General features: G+C 39.5%; 1 protein-coding gene across 4 annotated transcripts in view; it reads left to right on the top strand.

Moving 5' to 3' along the window:
* Pkn (serine/threonine-protein kinase N) overlaps nucleotides 1–19,879 on the top strand; it is a 61,562-nt gene that overhangs the window by 28,041 nt on the left and 13,642 nt on the right. For all 4 annotated transcript variants that reach the window (XM_076808926.1, XM_076808918.1, XM_076808911.1 and 1 more), the window contains exons 4-5: nucleotides 14,005–14,108; nucleotides 18,394–18,601. In XM_076808926.1, coding sequence (XP_076665041.1) covers nucleotides 14,005–14,108; nucleotides 18,394–18,601 — 312 coding nt within the window. The remainder of the gene's footprint in view (nucleotides 1–14,004; nucleotides 14,109–18,393; nucleotides 18,602–19,879) is intronic.

Raw genomic sequence — 19,879 nt, forward strand, 5'->3', positions numbered from 1 at the left:
GTACCTATTTGCGATGTGCGGGTAATCAAATGTGTCGGGTACCCGAGCGGTCGGGTCGGGTCGGGTAAAGTCGGGCGGGCTCGGACGGGGGCCCGGGACACACGGGCCCACGGGTAGTCCAACTATGTCGAATAGCTCGATTATTTCGGGTAATGCGGTGTTTGATAAGTTGATATACGTATTCAGCGTTTTTAAACAACCGAGTACTCGACAAGCATGTACAAAACTCTTTACCTATATGAAACTTCAGAATACGATAATTTTCACGTGAAAAAATAAAGCTCCTAACCGATTTGTTCAAAATCCTCCTTAAGTGAAAATTCAACTTATGCACCTCATACAAAATTAATATACAGGTTGTATCAAATGAAGTTCATTTTGAATAAACCCGTTAGAAGCATTATTTTTTCACGTGAAAATTATCTTATCCTGAAGTTTCATATAGGTAAAGATTTTGCACATGCTTCTCGAGTACTCGGTTGTTTAAACAAACTGAATACGCATATCAACTTATCAAACACCGCATTACCCGAAATAATCGAGCTACTCGACACAGTCGCAGACTACCCGTGGGCCCGTCTGCCCCGGGCCCCCGTCCGAGCCCGCCCGACTTTACCCGACCCGACCCGAGCCCGAAAAGTCGGGTACCCGCGCACCTCTAGTACCTATACTCGAACCACTGTGTGGCGGGTGAAATCCCCCACCGTGGTAACCAGAAACGTACGTCAGCTATTTTTTTTGTTTTACCACACTGGTCTATTTGCTTTGCGACACGCGAAAGGTGATTTAAAGGTCCGCGTATCCGCGGTATGCCTGCGTCGTCATTGCGTGATACGATAAAAAAGAAGATCGAGGATCGATAAGGCCTTGTGAGTCACGGAGTTACAAAAGTCTCGTAAACGCGTGCCCCGTTGACGTGTACCGACTCCTATCGCGTGTACGTGCTCCTGTCGCGATTATAGGCCGCGTTTCGACGCCCACGGCTGGCTCAATGGGAGAAAACGGCCTATAGATTTGACTGATACGGTCTCCGGCGTTCTATCAACGTTATTAAAAGCCCCTGGAGAAACTATTTCACGGCGCTTTCCACGGTTGCACGTGATGGCGCGCGTAATTCATGCCGTCGGATAGGGCGATGTGGTTAATGACGGAGAACTACATTTTCCTGTAATCATATGCTCGCGGAGGATATCATTTGAGATTGGCAGTAAGCGTTACGATTTATATCGGCTAATTGAAGGCTGGCAGTTTCAGTAGGGAGTAGGTCCGCGGCCGCGCGCGGAGGGCTTTTTAGCGCGACATATTTTTTAGAAACCCGCCGCGCAATTTGCTAGTTCGATGCAAACGGTAGCTCTGTGTTAATAACTTAAACGCCACGGTACTGCTAAACGCTTGCGGTTACTTAACACGTTCGCTCTGGGTGCTTTCCGCTCCAGGACTACTAGGATCCAAGCACTGTGCTTGAATCTATAGCACATTGGTATGAGGACCCAATTTTAATCGTTACGAGTATTCCTCAGAGAAAATTTGCCAGCTTTTTGTTTCCACGATGCGAACGCGTTAATAGGGTGGAGAAAGGTGGGGTAGTTGATCACAGTTTTGCCTTTTTATTAAAATAATAATAATGCTTTGCTTTGTTTGTGCTTAATTATGTAAGCTCTGATTCTTAGAGTATTCTCAATGTACTTGCATAAATTTCAGAGCTGAAAACTAATTTTAATGACTGAATTTCAATATTTTGTGGCAGTGACGTTATGCATGAGTATCCTCCACTGAAGGGGAGACTTGATCAGTGAACTTTAAGAGTAAATGACACATTAACTTTATAAAAAAATATTTATTATCTTCCTCAATAACATGAAATAAAAGGAATATCATAAGAAGAAAGTAAACTATAATTAACTTGAAAGAATTACTGAAAAAAGAAAACCGAAGAATTAAACTCTAGGACATAAAACAACATAAATGCATTCTTAAAAGACATTTCACTTACAAGGGAACATCCCGAAAGCGAAAATTCAAAAAATTCTGAAAATTTGTGAATATGGAGGGAAATTCCTCCTGATTATAACGCAATTTTTGTTTGCTGCCCAAATTCACTCTAACGGGGTGTAATTGACCACTGAAAATCCGGTTACTTTCCGATTTTGTGTTACAACTCGTGAACTGTAAAATAATTTTTTACCAAATTATAGATCTAATTAAAAGAAGTAACTTTTGTCTTGAAACATTTTTTTTATCTCTTACAGTTCGCAAGTTAGTATAACACAAAATCTGAAAATAGCTGAATTGTCAGGGGTTAATTTCACCCCCTTCGAGTGAATATGGGGAGCAAACAAAAATTGAATGGTAACGAGGAGTAAATCCCCTACATATTCACGAAGTTTCAGAATTTTTTGAATTTTAAGGTTCGCGATCTTCCCTTGTTAGATATTCTATGGTTCTTTTTCGGGCATTTTCCGCCGTTCAAGTACCCCTTTTCACACACTGATCAAGTATCCCTCAATGCACTCGATTTGAAAAAGATGAAAAAATTAATCTTACCTTAAATATTTAGCTCAATCAATAAATAGCATGAATAGACCAGAAATTGCTGGTTATACTTAAATCGTTGAAAATGCAATATTTATTCGAAAAGGAGGAGGAACAAGCAGACCAAAATATTTACTTTTTGGCTGTAAATAAGATCGAAGCCTCTAACAACATTATTCTATGCTCCCAAAAGAAAAATGCATCGTGAACTATTGCGATAATGCAAACATTACCACGATAGCGTGGCAGCAGGCACAAATTGCCAATATATTAATTAAAAAACTGATGTGATCATGTATCCCCGCTGATCAACTATCCCACCTTTCCCCTACTCTAGTGTAACTGTCCGTTTTTCAACGCCACATTGTGGAATTTATTTAACGAAAAATATAAGTTTATACCGTCTGGCGTTTTGCCTGCATATTAAGGTATGTTTGAAGTAATACTCAGATTTTTGGGGGTCTCTTTTACCGCATATATACATATAGTCCGCAAGCTTCTTCAAAAAATTGTTTTCCGTGGGGGATGATGTGGGAATCACGGATGCCCTCTAAAAATAAAATTTTGCAGAGTGACAGCATTTTGAAAAAAATGTTCGATTTATACTAAAAATTTAGGTGTTTTCGTTCTGTAAAATTGAACTTTTGCAAAATAGAAACTGATTCTAACTATTCGATTCCAACTATAGCGACAATCATAATGCAGAAAATAAACCTTAAGTAGTTTCTCCATTTTCGATGACTATAACAGTCCAACTGTGTCAGATTTTTGTTTTAAAAAGCTGGCGCCATCGACTATATCTATGTAGGGCAAACTTGCCTAAATTGTACCCCTTAAGATCAAATGCTTATTACACGAAAACTAACAGGGAAAATGATATAAAATTAGTGGCAATCAACTCTTTATTAATAGAATAAAACAGCTTTATAAACTCAAACAACATTTTCTGGTTATAATTTTCATTTTTTCCTAATCCAATTGTTTTTCTAAATAGGTACATAGGTCAATTTGAATTCAAATCTATGGCGCTAAAATATAGGGCACTGCTCGTTGATGTCAGAACAAGAAATAAACTTGAAAATAGACGTAGTTTTACATAGAAATTTCTTTCACTGATTCTCACAAATAGTAATTGTACAAAATCCTTAAGAATCATGGCAAAATTTTAGTGAAAAGTACGCGAAAAATGTACCTGCTTTATATATTTTTTGTGGGGTGACATTGATCGCTATCTGTTTTTACACTCTCTACCCTAGCGGCGATTGTTGTTACTGCCTTAGATTAAAAGAAATACCGGGGGTACGATTTGTCAATTTAGGCGCAGCACAGTGGGGTGAAAGACCCTAAAAGTTGGCATCAATTCCTAGGCGCCATGAAAACTTGTGTTAATTAAATAACTCAATCAAAAGCGATTATTTTAAAGTAAATAAAACAAAAGATTCCTCTTTTAAACTTATTTAATACATTTTGTACATATTTAATAACACAACCTGTGAAATCTTTTTATTTTTTTTTATACGGCAATGCAGTGGTCATGTCAATGATCATGTGAGCTAGTATCACTGTCATCATATTCATTATCAGACTGCAACGGTGTAGTATGATCATCACGACTTATAACTGAAGGCAATAATAAGTTTGAAGCTTTTTTGGGCAGTGACTGACGATTTTTGGGGAGTAATCTACTCTTGCTTGTAATAATAAAGGGATCTGAACTTAATAAAAAATGATTTAAAATATCCTGATTGCAAAAAGACAGCATTTTCATGAACTTGGAACCTTTTTGAATAACTTGATTTTTAGGGATTCGAGCTAAAAACGAGCAGAATTTAATCTCAGTTCTTTGATAATCAGAGATGATAACTATGCAAACAATGCTCGATCAGACTTGGAAGTATACTAAATGTTTAATTGTTTGTGTAGATCAGCTATGGTAATTAAGGTTATACGAGGCAATTTTCAATTAATCTTTACGAAGGTATTACTGCTTGCCACAAACATGTAACAACAAAAAGTAATTAAATAAACACCAGAAATTTGCAGCTTCAAACAGAAGTTTATAACACAGAGAACACAAAAAATAGCTACCCAAAATCGTTTGAAAAATCGCTCTGAATAAACGTGTAATGGAGTTCCTGCAGCTAACTGTTTTTGACCGACTCGGGTAACGAAGGAAGAGTTGTAGCAGGCTGTGGATATACGTTTGATTGTGCGGATATATTTCAACTATACTCAGGGATAAAAAATCAGATATATAAACATTCTTTTGTATTTCGATTTTTCGCCAACTTTTCGGGCATCCCACCCCACTGTGCGCAGGTACGAATTAGGCAAATTTATCCTATAAAAGCGGTAAAAAAAATTCAAAAAAGTTCCAAGTATTATTTCAAACATACCTTAATACACAGGCAAAACGCCAGACAATAGAAACTTATAATTTCTGTTAAATAAATTCCTGAAAGCGGCGTTGAAAAACGGGCAGTTACACTAGAGTACCTCTTTATAACTGTTTCACCCAATTTCCTACAATTTCCCGCTAACACAGCCGTTGTCGTAGGAAAGCATATTTTTAGCCTCAGGTATGTAGAGATGGAGGTCGAAAGTCGCGCTGCGGGTAGGACAATTTTTCGTTCGGCCCGTTCTATTTTTATTAAGTCCGCCATGGAACGCCGGCGCGCGTTCCCAGAAAGAGAACTTTTCCATCGATACCACTGTGCACAATGGTTGGGCAACGATATTTAATAACAGATCTTAGTGGCGGGCTGGACCGGTTGACGCAAGCGATTGCCGCCCGATAAGATATCGCGCGTGATTTTTGCCTGCGCGCTGCGGCAGGTTGGCGGGCAGCTTCTAGGAAGGCTAATTACTTTAATCAGGGCAATAAGGATGTTGCGGATCGCGCTGCATCCCCTCTTTACGATGCAGCAACAATTACTCCTCGCATTATATTAATATATGCCCGAGGAAGTCTAGTCCCTCGGGTTTACGGTTTGTGAGCGCGCGAATCGCACCGCTACGCGGGGAAATGAGACGCGGGGGCCAGGATGCAGGGGCGAGATCATGAATGAACTGCGAGGAGTCACTCGGGTGCGCGGCCGCGGCAACGGAATCGCGCTGCAGCCCGCGTATTAAAATTTGCAATTCCCCTGTGAATCTGGTATTTTTTTTTACGGCTTCCACGAATCCTCTAATTACAGCCGATCTCTGGTCGTTGGTATAATGCGCCTCTAAAATCGGCACGTTTTATCAGCGGGAGCCGTTGCTGGTGCGCATAAAATCATATTTTACGAGAGATCGCGTCCATTCCACCGGGGGAGGGGAGGAAAAAAAGGAGAAAGTCTTCCGAGCCTTTGAGTACCAAGTTGCACGTGACGCAAGGGAATTATGTGTACTCGGAGGGAGCCCGTAAGCGTATGCACATCGCGCTCCACCTTTGTCCCGAGGGGTTGCGTGCGTTGCACCCTCCGCGGTTGCCGGACCGTCGAGAAGGACAGCGCGCGGCTGGAGAGCTCGTTTCGACTGATCCTCTGTCAAAAGTGCGCGTGCAGGAGCGCGGTCGGATAATTCCATTCATTGTTTCGCACGAGGGGATCGAAAAGGGAAAAGGAACTCGGGGACAGCGCGCAGTTTTGTGGCCGGGAAACAAGGAAAGGCCTTTGTCGTCGCTCCACGCTCGCAGAAACAGAATATAATGGGGCACGTGTTCTGCTGGTGCGCTAATGACATGGTTTCGTCGAGGAGTCGACGCGGCATTGTCCCGGGAGCACTCCTCCGCTGTCTCCCCCCCCTCCCCCTCCACCCCCGTTTGCGAATTATTCATCCTCCTTCCACGCTCGCGACCTGCTCTTTTCCGGAATTCCGCTAATATTCTTTCACCTTCGGTTCTTCCGGCACTGGAGCCACGTTGCTTCCTGGAGAACGCCTCAGGGGCGACTCCAGAAATGGTACTCGTGCTTTCCCTTGTCTGCTTACTTCGAAGCGTTGCTTTCTGGAGAACGTACCCCTTAAGGTGGATTTAGAATTCTCACTTCGGATGTGCATCCCGGATGATTCAGCCGCAGCGAAAGGTGTAATGATTGTTTTCTTCTGCATTTTATACAAATTATTATTCTAGTTTCGATGAATCGAGTGGATGATTCAGCCACTGTGAAGCGGCGGTGGCAAGTCTAAATCTCGCAAGAAGGTGTGTGTCGGTCTTCTGTTTCGAACGACTAACTTTGCGTAAGAGAAAATCACAACTGAGCTTCACTCATTCTTAAATGAGTCGCGTAGCTATCGGGTTCCTCTACTCTACAGAAAGTTCCACTTTGCATCGATGCTTCCGATTGTTCTCGCCATCAAATCCAAGGTGTTATTCTCTACCAATGAAGTCAACGTTCTTATGGGGTCGTCCTTAAATTACGTAAGGCTTTTTTGGGGGAGGGGCGAATTTCTTGCGTTTTATTACAGGGGGGAGTCAGGTAGCGTCTTACGTAATATTGTTTAACCTAATTTTAAATAAGTACAAAATCTATTATTACCCCTTCGTGGTCAGGCGGGGTGTATTGTACCCCAAGAATAATCTTCGAGTTAAAATGTCGTGTCTTTACGAATTTCAAAGGAGATTTATCGAAAAAAAATATAAAATATTAAAAAATCGCTTTTTTCCCCACAAACGTGGAAAATCGCTCATTTTCAACTACAAATTAAATCATATGAAAATTTACATTTCTAGAAAAAGACTATTAGACCATGATTGTATAAGTATTACGAACGTACAATTATCACTGAAAAGTTAAAAGATTCAAAAATACGAAAATGGTTGCTAAAAAAATGACGCCTGGGGTACAGTGAACTCCGTGTGACCAACTTGTGATTATAATAAGGTGTGACCACCAAGGGTTTATGTTCCAGAAAAGTAGTTTTAGTTTAAATTTCCCGAAACCGAGTTAAATGAATTAGTATATAAACCTTTGAAAGAATTTTAATAATTAAAAATATTAAGTGTAAAAAATATTACGTAAGGAGGGGGTTGGAATATCAAATCTTACGAATTCTTATACTGGGAGAAGGAGGGGTTAAGAATTTGTCAAAATTACCCTTACGTAATTTATGGATGGCCTCATTTCTCGTTTCTAATATTTTACGACATTCTTCTGCCAGGATAAACTTATTAATTCAATCCTGACACTCACTACTTCACTCGCCGACATTTTGAGAACTAGCGAATTAAATTCAACCACTGAACAAGTATAAATACTCCAGCTTTCATCTTTCACATTCACTGCGGCTGAATCATCCCCGATGCACATCCAAAGTGGAAAAGTGTAAATTCGCCTTTAGGTTTCAACTGATCTCATCTGATATCAGTGATGGTCTCGATGGAATTCGCCTTAAGGGGTTATGCCTAGTCAGGCGGTCGAAAAGAGGCGAATATTTGTGAATTTTTTTTGAAGAAGCGGAAGCGTATATTTCTACAGAACTTTTTGCGCTTAAAAGAGGAACATTTAAAGAACATTTGGTAATTTTTTCGTAGAAAAATATTTACGTTTATAATAAAATAACAAGCGACATCCAAGAAGCATTTTTAAAAATTTGGTTTTGCGGTGAGCATTGCCATTCGGAACCAGATTATCTAAAATCAAAAAACAAAAAAGATTTCGTTAGTATATTAATGTATCCTCAGGTTGACGGAGAGAATTTTCCGAAATATTAAGTTAAAACAAAATGGCGGCTATTTAAAGTTGAAATCCTGATTTTTACCTGCAAAAATTACGCGAAAAAATCAGGATTTCAACTTTAAATAGCTGCCACGTTGTTTTAACTTAATATTTCGGAAAATTCTCTCCGTCAACCTGAGGATACATTAATATACTAACGAAATCTTTTTTGTTTTTTGATTTTAGATAACCTGGTGACGAATGGCAGTGCTCACCACGAAAGCAAATTTTTAAAAATGCTTCTTGGATGTCGCTTGTTACTTTATTATAAACTTAAATATTTTTCTACGAAAAAATTACCAAATGTTCTTTAAATGTTGCTCTTTTAAGCGCAAAATGTTCTGTAAAAATATACGCTTCCGCTTCTTCAAAAAAAATTCACAAATATTCGCCTCTTTTCGACCGCCTGACTAGGCATAACCCCTTAACTTCGCCATACATTCTCATCGTAGGAATAGCCTTTCCATAAGAATCTATTTTAAGCCATAATTCCAAAAGTTAGACACATTTGCAGACATATCTAGGGTTGCCAGCCGTACTTTAAAATAAAGCATCTTACGTCATTAAACGTAAACGTACTCTGTACTTTTGAATAACAATAAAGTATGCGAAAATACTTTATTTCACGAAATGATGTTACGTGAAATGCAACGCAATATTATTGTTCCCTAACGAACAAAAACCATGATTATCTCCAAGTAATTCCTTATCTTCTATCTATTGCTGCCACCTCGACGTTTACTAACAAGGGAAGATCCCGAACCCGAAAATTAAAAAAATTCTGAAACTTTATGAATATGCAGGGGATTTCCTCCCGATTACAAAGCAATTTTTGTTTGCTGCCCAAAATCACTCGAAGGGGGTGAAATTAACCCCTAGAAAATTCGTCTGCTTTCCGATTTTGTGTTATAACTCGCGAACTGTAAGAGATAGAAAGAAAGTTTCAAGACAAAAGTTATTTATTTTAATTACATCTCTATCATTTGGTAAAAAAAATATTTTACTGTTCACGAGTTATAACACAAAATCGGAAAATCACCGGATTTCAGGAGTCAATTATACCCCCTTAGAGTGAATTTGTCCAGCAAACAAAAATTCACTGTAATCAGGAGGAAATTCCCTACATATTCGCAAAGTTTCAGAATTTTTTGAATTTCCGATGTTCCCTTGCAAGAAAGTTTTCTCTGCTATGAATCTGAAGTAGCGGGGTGAAAGAAACAAGGCCTCTCTTAATTTAATAAAGAACGAATTATTTATACATTTTAATATAAATATTGAGCTGAATAACGCCATTGAGTTATTTAAAAACGATACAAAATTGCTCTGTAATGCCAAACGCAATAAAAAAGTGTTCGGCAGAAATAGAAACTAATAAGATTAAAATGTACTTTTGGTTTCTTCGAGCGCACTTTTCTTCTATACTCCACGAAAGCAAATTCACGTTATTCTCCTGTAAAAAACGGTGGCAACCCCCATACGTATCCCCTTTACTTTCCTCCCCTCTCCTCGCATCATTCTCTGCCTTCCCGCAGCCAGGCCTTCCTTCCGCCGTTGCTCATCTACGGTTTCCCAGGGAACCTGTTCGCGCCGTTGAATTCGTGGATGCCGAGACGATTCCACGGCGACGGTGCGCGCTCCCGTATGCATTCCCATCGCCTATATCCTCTCTTCCTCTCTGTCCCGCGGCGTGGCTCGCCTTATTCGGACATGTCAGGGGCCTAGGCGGTGCGCGCACCGCCCGGTGCAAGTGCGGTTGCCCGTGCACGGGCGTCGTCCGCGCGTTTCACGTGTCGCTTTGTCGGCGGTGGTGCGCGCCATGTGCAAGTCATTACCGTTGCCTCTTCCGCGCATTCGGATAAATCCGTGCGCTTATCGCCGATAGACCGGCCCGAGGGAGGCCTTCGCGGTTCGCTGGGCTCCCATGAAATTTCGTCAGCTCACGCGGAGAGCGCCTCGCGCACTTTCTTCCATTGTTCTCGGTAATCCTTCGGCTGCCGCTCGCTAATGGCCAGCTAATACGTCCCGACGCCAGGCGTGCATAAACTTACCCAACGCGCGAACGAAGGGATCGATATTTCGCCGTAACTCCATGCACGCGCTCGACACAGGAAATCCGTGTACGCCGCGCGTTATAGGTAGATATATTGGCTGCGCGTTCGACATTAATAAAAAAAAAAGAGCAGCAGGGCGTGCCCCGCGCGTTGAGGCCGGGAGATCGCGTACGTTTCGCAAACACCGTCGGTGTAATTACGTAAGTGGAATTGATCGCTGTAATTGTCGGAGGTTCCGGCCCGGAAATTGTGTTTATAACTCCGACGCCGAGTTTTTAAAAGCTTCCCGCGCGATCTACTTTCCTACGATCGGTAGGATCGCTGGGTCCGACGTGGCCACGTGCCTTTAACTCTGTGCATACAAGTTGGCCTGTGATTATGGGTGTTGACTTGACTGGATAAATAGAGCTCGTAGGGAGGAAGGGGAAACTGCAACTGCTATTTAACTTTTACCATTTTCCCACCGTGTTCTTATGCGATAATCTTCTCGGACGCCGATATAAATCCACGCTGCTGGTACCGGCGATAAACCTGTTTAATTTATACGCGCGGTATTGATTCAAATTAGACAACACGCGGTTTCACAGCGCGACCTTAATTCACGCCCGCTTAATTGCGCCGTAAAAGATGAAACGCTAAATCTTGCGCCTCGAACAAGGAGATTTACGAACGGCGATCGCGTTTGCGCAAGGCTGCGCGCGGATCCCGTTGTCGGTATATATTTTTCTCGCAATTCCAGTTACCATAAATTTGCACGCAGGGGAGAGGTTACTTAGGATGACTGTTCCGACTCGATTGTAGGCTTACGAAAACGCGCGAGACTGTTAACAAATAATTCCAAAACTAACTGCGTTTGTAACGAAAACTTTGCTACCTGTAAAGCGGATTGGTTCCAGTGTTAAATTTGCGGGAAATGGGCTAACGGGTTACGGGCCATTCATGATATTTTAACAATTGATCTCATTTTTTTCTCATCTTGTTTATTTTCATTAACGCGTCCCTTTCACGAAGTCTTAATGTCCCATTTAAGACTACCTGCAACCCCTGGCAATAAGTTTGGAACCAAACGCAAAAATACGAAATTAACGAGAAACACCAATATTTTTTATGTATCATATGCAACGGTAGATATATGAAACGCGTGGTGATGTTAAATTGGTCTATTTTAAAGTAAAAGCACCAACAATAATTAAGAATTTTGTTTATTATATAATACAAAATATGGAAGAAACAAATTGTGTCTGGGAAATAAGTATGGAACGGACAGATGTTATGGAAAAAAGTATGGAACAATATAAATTTGCAAAGAGATTAACAATAATTTTTTCAGTATTTATATTATCTAGTATTTTCTTCAAGGTTTTCATTTCATTATTCTATTTTCAATACTCTCTCTGAAATCCGAATAATAACGAAGCCACTGGTAAAGTTGATACTCTAATGTTTATGTTTTGTCACTGTTTATACTGCACTCGCTTACTCGCGAGTCTCGATCATGTACCACAAAGTGGGAACAATACTGTAAACGTAAATCCACGACATCTACCGAAGTCAGCGTATTTTGAGACAGTAAAGAAGCAAGTCGAATGAATAAAATATGCCGCCACGCAAACATTTATCTAACGATTTAAAGTTACGCATAATTGCATTATCGAAAGAAGGTAATACTCAGCAACAAGTAGCTGAAATTTTGAATTGTAGCCGAAGTGCAGTAAGTAAAATAAAAGGAAAATTTAACGAGACGGGCAGTGTGGTGAATGGCAAAAGAGGCGGACGTCCGCGCTCAACTTCAAGAAGAGATGACAGACGATTAAGACAGATCGTAAAGAAAATGAGAAGAGCCACATCTCGCGAAATTAATGAAAAATTGGGGTATTCTTTCTGCAAAGCAAAGACAAAGCCATTTCTCACTAAGGAACACAAAAAGAAACGTTTAGAATGGCGTAAGAAGTATGCGCATTGGACTACAGAAGATTGGAGTAAAGTTGTTTTCAGCGATGTATCGCGTGTATGCATCGGAGGAGGAGACGATGCAGGACACTTCGTGTGGAGAACACCAATTGAAAAATTTAGTGAAGATTCTTTGAATTTTAAAATAAAATATCCAAAGTCGTACATGGTCTGGACCTGTATGACAGCTCGAGGAGTTGGACAAATATGCATTTTGTATAAAAATTCTGAACTCTGAAGTATATATTCATATATTAGAACACTTTTTAATACCGAGTTTAGATCAGTGGTTCGAGGATTCGGATGATTTTTATTTTCAACATGACAATGCAAGTTGTCATCGAAGCAAAATAGTTCAAAACTACCTTCAACAAAAAGGCTTTCGAACCATAAAATGGCCAGCAAATAGCCCAGACTTAAGTCCAATCGAAAATTTGTGGGCACTTTGGAAACAATTTATACGCGACAAAAAACCAAAAAATTAAACTGAACTTTTGGAAGCTAGTAAGCTGTCATGGCAACAAATTTTGCCATCACAGTGTGAAAACTTGATTACATCGATGCCAAAACGTCAGAAAATACTAGATAATATAAATATTAAATCAATTATTGTTAATTTCTTTGCAAATTCATAATGTTACATACTTTTTTCCAGAACATCGGTCCGTTCCATACTTATTTCCCAGACATATTTTGTTTCTTCCATATTTTCTATTATATAATAAATAAAATTCTTAATTATTTTTGGTGCTTTTACTTTAAAATAGACCAATTTAACCCTTATTGCCAGGGGTTGTAGTCGCGAAAGAGACACACTCGACTTGTTTGAAAATCTAAGATTCCCTTATTTTCTGTTATTATCGATGAGCTTGCAAGATATTTTTATTCAAGGGCAATAAACATACTTTCTATTAATGGACTTGTGTTTTAAACACCTATCACGATATCAGAAATGGATGCTAAATAAAATTGTCCCTTTTACAGCACCTCTCCCCTACTCGGTGCGTCTCTCCTCTCCCCTGTATCCCGTGTTTACGTGTACTCGCGTTGAAAAGTGTATTCCAAAACAACTACAACAGGCGTGTATTAATTTCGCGATTTCACTGAGAACCGTCGGGATTATTACACCGCGCAGGAGTTAGTTGTTATTTCGTATAGTCGACAGGCATTTGCAACATCGGGCGCGCGGCGCAGCGAGGCTAGAGTGAAAAGTGGCGGTGGGAAATTCGCGAGTAACGGTGCATACGCGAAACAAAGAAGAGCAGCGCATTTTTTCCCTCCGCGCTCGCGTATTGTGCTCGAGGGGCTACATTAAATACGTGGGAGCCTTTGGACTGGCTCAGAGATATCTCTAGTGGGTTACAGGAAATGGGATTCGAGTACTTTACGATTTCACTATTGGACACTCGAGACTCTTGGATTTAACGAGACGCACTTACCTGAACAGCACGCCCACGCGACTTAAGATCTATATTCTGAACGGTATTGCAAGAAACAGCTGCCCTTGGTGATCCTATAAAGGAAAAATCGTGCTTTCTTCTTTGTTTGTAGAACGTTAGTTTGCAGCGAGAGTTAAACAACTCGAGATTGTTAGAGCCTAAGTGTTTGCGATAAGTAGCTTCGAGTTGGTAAACTTAGGCTTCGTCTGGGGAGGTTCATACTGTGGAATTTACTTTCTGTGTAGAAACTCGAAAAACACACTTTCTCGGGGATCAAACTACACTGGATTGGATCAAGCGGCTTTTTATTTTCAACGCCTATTTTCGTTTCAGACACGCCTCTGTCACCAATGGGGCCGTCGTCGCCGAGTCAAGAGGGTCTATTCACGGATCTTCGTCTTTTGTCCTTGGAGAAGCAGCTCAATATCGAACTCAAGGTAGACGTCGTTCCTTAACAGAGAAAAAAGGAGGGAAAATGATATGGAAAAGAGTTAATTCGCTAAAATTCGCACTAAAATATATATTCCAATTATCTTTCAATCAGTAATTCCAACTTTCTTTGCTGTTTCGCAGTATGCACTCGCAATTCGCTGTTTAGAGTAGTTTTATTCGTTGAAGAAGAATGGACCTACCTGAACCCTGTATTCATTTATTTATGCATTTTAACCTCTGAAAAAATCTGTATAAAAATGTAAAGATTCAGGCAATTTTTAAAGATAAAAATATATATAAAGAAATATTTATGTTAAACGATTTTATTAAAAATGTAGTAAAAACTAAATTAAAATGCACTAAAAACTAAAAATAATTCTTTTCTTGTACTACAATTTTGATGGTGTTGATATAACTTTAAATAAAATCGTGGGGCACGATATTTCATAACAGGATATGAATCACCTTAATACAAAAGCAAACATCGAAATGAATTTGTTGTTAGAAAGGTTTCATTCGCATTAATGAAACAAAATATTTTAATTGCGGGATACAGATTGTAATGTGACATAAAATTGATAAACTGTAGTTGATGATGTTCCACTTGCCAACCGGTTCTTCAACTTCTGATTGCACATGGTGCCCCACGATTTTATTTAAAGTGATATTAACACTATCAAAATTGAAGTGCAAGAAAAGAATTATTTTTTTTTAGTTTTTAGAGCATTTTAATTTAGTTTTTACTACATTTTTAATAAAATCGTTTAACATAATTCTTTGTTTTATATATTATTTTTTTATTGTCTAGTTTTTAATGTTTGCGGATTTACATTTCCCAGCTCAGACTTCTTTACAAATATCTTTTATTGCTGTATACAGTTTAACAGTTTGCTTAAACATTGTAGTCCTACAGTAACTAAAACATAATTATTTTCTTGTGCTACAATTTCGATGGTGATATACTACGAACGCCTGCAAACTTTTAGTTTTACTATTCGTACATACGTGACGGATCATTTCTCGATAAATTGTGTATTTTCGGTAATCGCGATGCGACTAGCGCCCCGAACGCAGCGGCTTTTTGTCGTTTTCGTAAAGAACGCGAGTTGCTGATTTCAAGTCGTTTGGATTTGTGGTTGTGGGTTATATTTATTGATGACTGGGTAATATTTTCACCCGCCCGGGGTTAATTTTTTTTTTTTATTTTAAATGTTGTATTGTTATCCAAGCTACGCACGCCTGCAAAGTTTCAAGACAATTGGATGGTTGGAAGTGGGTTAAATTTGAGTTGCCAGATTTCAACCATACAAACATGCAAACAAACAGAGGAACGAATAAAATCGTTTAAAAAGAAATCGAGATATTTTTCCTTCAATGGGATCTAGGTGCCGGCGCTAAAGGGTTACCTGCTACAACCCCTGGCAATAAGTTTGGAACCAAACGCAAAAATGCGAAATTAACGAGAAATACCAATATTTTTTATGAATAATATGCAACGGTATATATATGAAACGCGTGGTAATATTAAATTGGTCTATTTTAAAGTAAAAGCACCAAAAAGAATTAAGAATTTTGTTTATTATATAATACAAAATATGGAAGAAACAAAATGTGTCTGGAAAATAAGTATGTAACATTATGAATTTGCAAAGCAATTAACAATAATTGATTTAATATTTATATTACCTAGTATTTTGCGACGTTCCCACGTGCACGTATCACAGCTTGTATACGTTTTGGCATCGATGTAATCAAGTTTTCACACTGTGATGGCAGAATTTGTTTCCATGACAGCTTAATGGCTTCCAAAAGTTCAGTTTTATTTTTTGGTTTTTTGTCGCGTATAAATTGTTTCCAAAGTGCCCACAAATGTTCGATTGGACTTAAATCTGGGCTATTTGCTGGCCATTTTATGGTTCGAAAGCCTTTTTGTTGAAGGTAGTTTTGAACTATTTTGCTTCGATGACAACTTGCATTGTCATGTTGAAAATAAAAATCATCCGAATCCTCGAACCACTGATCTAAACTCGGGATTAAAAACTGTTCTAATATATGAATATATGCTTCAGAGTTCACATTTTTATACAAAATGGATATTTGTCCAACTCCTTGAGCTGTCATACAGCTCCAGACCATATACGACTTTGGATATTTTATTTTAAAATTCAAAGAATCTTCACTAAATTTTTCAATTGGTGTTCATCTCCTCCTCCGATGCATACTCGCGATTCATCGCTGAAAACATCTTTACTCCAATCTTCTGTAGTTCAATGCGCATACTTCTTACACCATTCTAAACGTTTCTTTTTGTGTTCCTTAGTGAGAAATGGCTTTGTCTTTGCTTTGCAGAAAGAATACCCCATTTTTTCATTAATTTCGCGAGATGTGGCTCTTCTCATTTTCTTTACGATCTGTCTTAATCGTCTGTCATCTCTTCTTGAAGTTGAGCGCGGACGTCCGCCTCTTTTCCCATCCACCACACTGCCCGTCTCGTTAAATTTCCCTTTTATTTTACTTACTGCACTTCGGCTACAATTCAAAATTTCAGCCACCTTTTGCTGAGTATTACCTTCTTTCAATCATGCAATTATGCGTAACTTTAAATCGTTAGATAAATGTTTGCGTGGCGGCATGTTTTATTCATTCGACTTGCTTGTTTCCTGTCTCAAAAGAGTATTGAAAAGAGAATAATGAAATGAAAACCATGAAGTAACTAACTAATATGCATGTACAAATGTCAGAAAATACTAGGTAATATAAATACTGAAAACATTATTGTTAATCTCTTTACAAATTTATATTGTTCCATACTTTTTTCCAGAACATCAGTCCGTTCCATACTTATTTCCCAGACACATTTTGTTTATTCCATATTTTGTATTATATAATAAACAAAATTCTTAATTATTTTTAGTGCTTTTACTTTAAAATAGACCAATTTAACATTACCACGCGTTTCATATATATACCGTTGTGTATTATACATAAAAAATATTGGTGTTTCTCGTTAATTTCGTATTTTTGCGGTTGGTTCCAAACTTATTGCCAGGGGTTGTATACCAGAATAACTATTTCAAACTTTCCTCATTAAGGTTGCTGAAATTGCAACGACCTTGACGGTTGCTCCGTCATTTCCACCCCCGTAACAGCGAACATTTTCATAGTTTGCGCATTAGGATACAGGGGTGGTTATGACTTCGTTATATCACTCGATTGCATCGATATAGGTGCACCGTGATAACAACGCCAGCGTCGTAGTAATCAGTCTGCAATTGGCGAGTAATTATCCGAGAGACAGTAACAGTTCTAGTCTCCATCTCATACTATGAGTCACCAGTGAATCGTCGGCACTTTTTTCCCCTCTAAAGATAGCTTCCCGTTTCGTCACGCGATCATTTAAACTAATCGGAGTACCATGCTTTGAACTTGCTCTGTGATATCCATTCGCAACGGCAATCTGGCCGAATTGGATCCAATTGAAGGCTACACGTTCCACTTTTTTCTCCAAACAAGTCCCACTTACCATACACGCAGTATGCATTTTTAATCGCGGCTCGATTATAAAGCACGATTAATTACGCGCGCTTTTGATCGGGACAATCAGACAGTTCCACGGTGGAAATCGATAAGCCGCGAATTATTTATTGATTCTGGCACTCCGCCGGTAAATCAATGTCCACGAATTTTCGATGCCTAATGCGATCTATGCCCCTGCGAAATCGCACCTTTACGTCATCTCGTGCGATCCGTTTCAGAGCGTAAAGGTAGGTTTTCCTATTCGCGACTGGACGCAGCGACAAGAATTTCAAACCCGATTTCCTCGAAAGCGAAGCGAAATATCGAAAAATTGTATTCCTTTTCCTTGGCTTATTTAATTGTTATGAGTCGAAAAGAAAGAGTAAGTTTTTTTTATATCGCGCTTCATTTTCGAGAAAATCGGCTTTGAAAGTCATGACGTTGCGTCCAGTCGCTTATAGGAAAACCTACTTTAATAGGTTTAGCTATCGAGCTGGTGAATACTTACAATGTGTAGGAAACATGTAGTCGGGTATCGAGCCTTGTCGGTGGAGCAGCGGGAATGCCGAAATTTTTTTTCAAGAGGGTAAATCAAGAGTAGCCTAGGGTAGTGCTTCGAGGAAGTCGCGCGTGCGATTTTTAAACGGCACTGTATCGGTCGATCAAAGTGCTAGTACTCGAGGATCTATTGTTCTAACGATTGCCACTCACGGTTGTATAATTCGACGTTCGTGTGACTGGAGTGTTTACGCTGTTTCTCTGTTCGCGTTGAAGGTGAAGCAGGGAGCGGAGAATATGATACAGAGCTTGACCAGTGGCAGGGATAAGAAGCTACTGCAAGAGGCCCAGCAAATGTTGGACGACTCCCGCGCCAAAATCGAGTTCCTACGGATGCGAATAATGAAGGTACGGCAGGCTCGCCAGCAGCAGCACGCACGGGGCGACGCGCCACCGCCGAACGGCGAAACGACTAGCAATAAAGGTAAAAATCTGACACGTTATCGCTTTTATCGTCGCCAGTGGTTACTCTGTAGGAGCTCCGCGCGGCAAGGGTGAGGAGTTATCAGAATTTCTTAGTAATTACTCGCTAGCCTCAACAGTCACTTCAAGTATACAGTCACTGATGATTAATGCCCCTCGCATTGCTGTTTACCTTCCGATAGGTTGCGAATTTTTCTAAACTTTGGTGTAGGTACTAGGGGTTAATAAATGCTAAAATATGGAACATTGCTGGTTCGTGGAATAAGATAATGGTCAAGTAGAAGTTACGAGGGGCATTGATGGAGCACTTCTTCGTAATCTTTAACCTTTATGTTCCAACAACTTTCAATTAAATCTAGTTTAAAACAACCAACGTGATAATGATTACGAGTCTAGGGGTTTACCTAAAATATTCTTAGAATATTTGTAACTGTGGAATGCAAGAAGTACCTCAGTGGAAATGATTTTTTTGGCAATTTTTTTTTATAAATAGTGAAGTTGTAAAACTGTTTATAATATTTAAAATTTTGATATATCTGCTTTGTAATTGTAATCAGTGAAATTAATTTTAATGATAACCCTCTGAGGCCCTTGCATAAAATGGAGAAATATAAAAAACGTTTTTCAACATTATTTTTCATTGTTTATTTAATATTTGATAAATATAGAATATTGGAAAAATATTGTCCTAAAAATGGTCGTAGGTCGTGTAATGTTCAGTTTTGTAAATTTTAAATATGCAGCAATGAAATTTAAAGGGCATACGTAGAAATGAATGAGGAATCTAATTGTGCGCTTTATGCAAGAAGGGCCTGCGTGTCCTGAGGCCGTTCTTGGATTCAACGCTACGTTTAAAATCGCGTGGATATAATCATCGTGCAGTACTGTGATCGAAATCACCAAAGTGGGCCTTAAAACTTGCGATCTAAACATTGTGATTCTAATCCAATAGGTATTCCTCGAACGAATAGTATCGCCGCGCGTCCTCGAACTTTAGAGACAATCGCATTGTCCGCTTTATAAGAATCGTTTTCTACAGGCGTACCCGAGTTGTGTAAGCTCGTGGTCACTTTGTGCCCATCGAGCGCGCCTCTTTGGCCCGAAAAATCCGCTGCTATGGCTTTTCCCACCCCGTTCGGTTCGCGCGCCAGTGAAAAGAACACGTTGAATCGCGGCTGGGAGGACACTGGCAGCCTCGCGTGACGCAAAAACAATCTCTGTTTCGATGTAGATATCAAGCGATCACAGTCGTATTTTAGTTAGTGACCCAGTCGGGGTT

The sequence above is a fragment of the Andrena cerasifolii genome, chromosome 1 (genome assembly GCF_050908995.1).
Source record: "Andrena cerasifolii isolate SP2316 chromosome 1, iyAndCera1_principal, whole genome shotgun sequence".
NCBI lineage: Eukaryota > Metazoa > Arthropoda > Insecta > Hymenoptera > Andrenidae > Andrena > Andrena cerasifolii.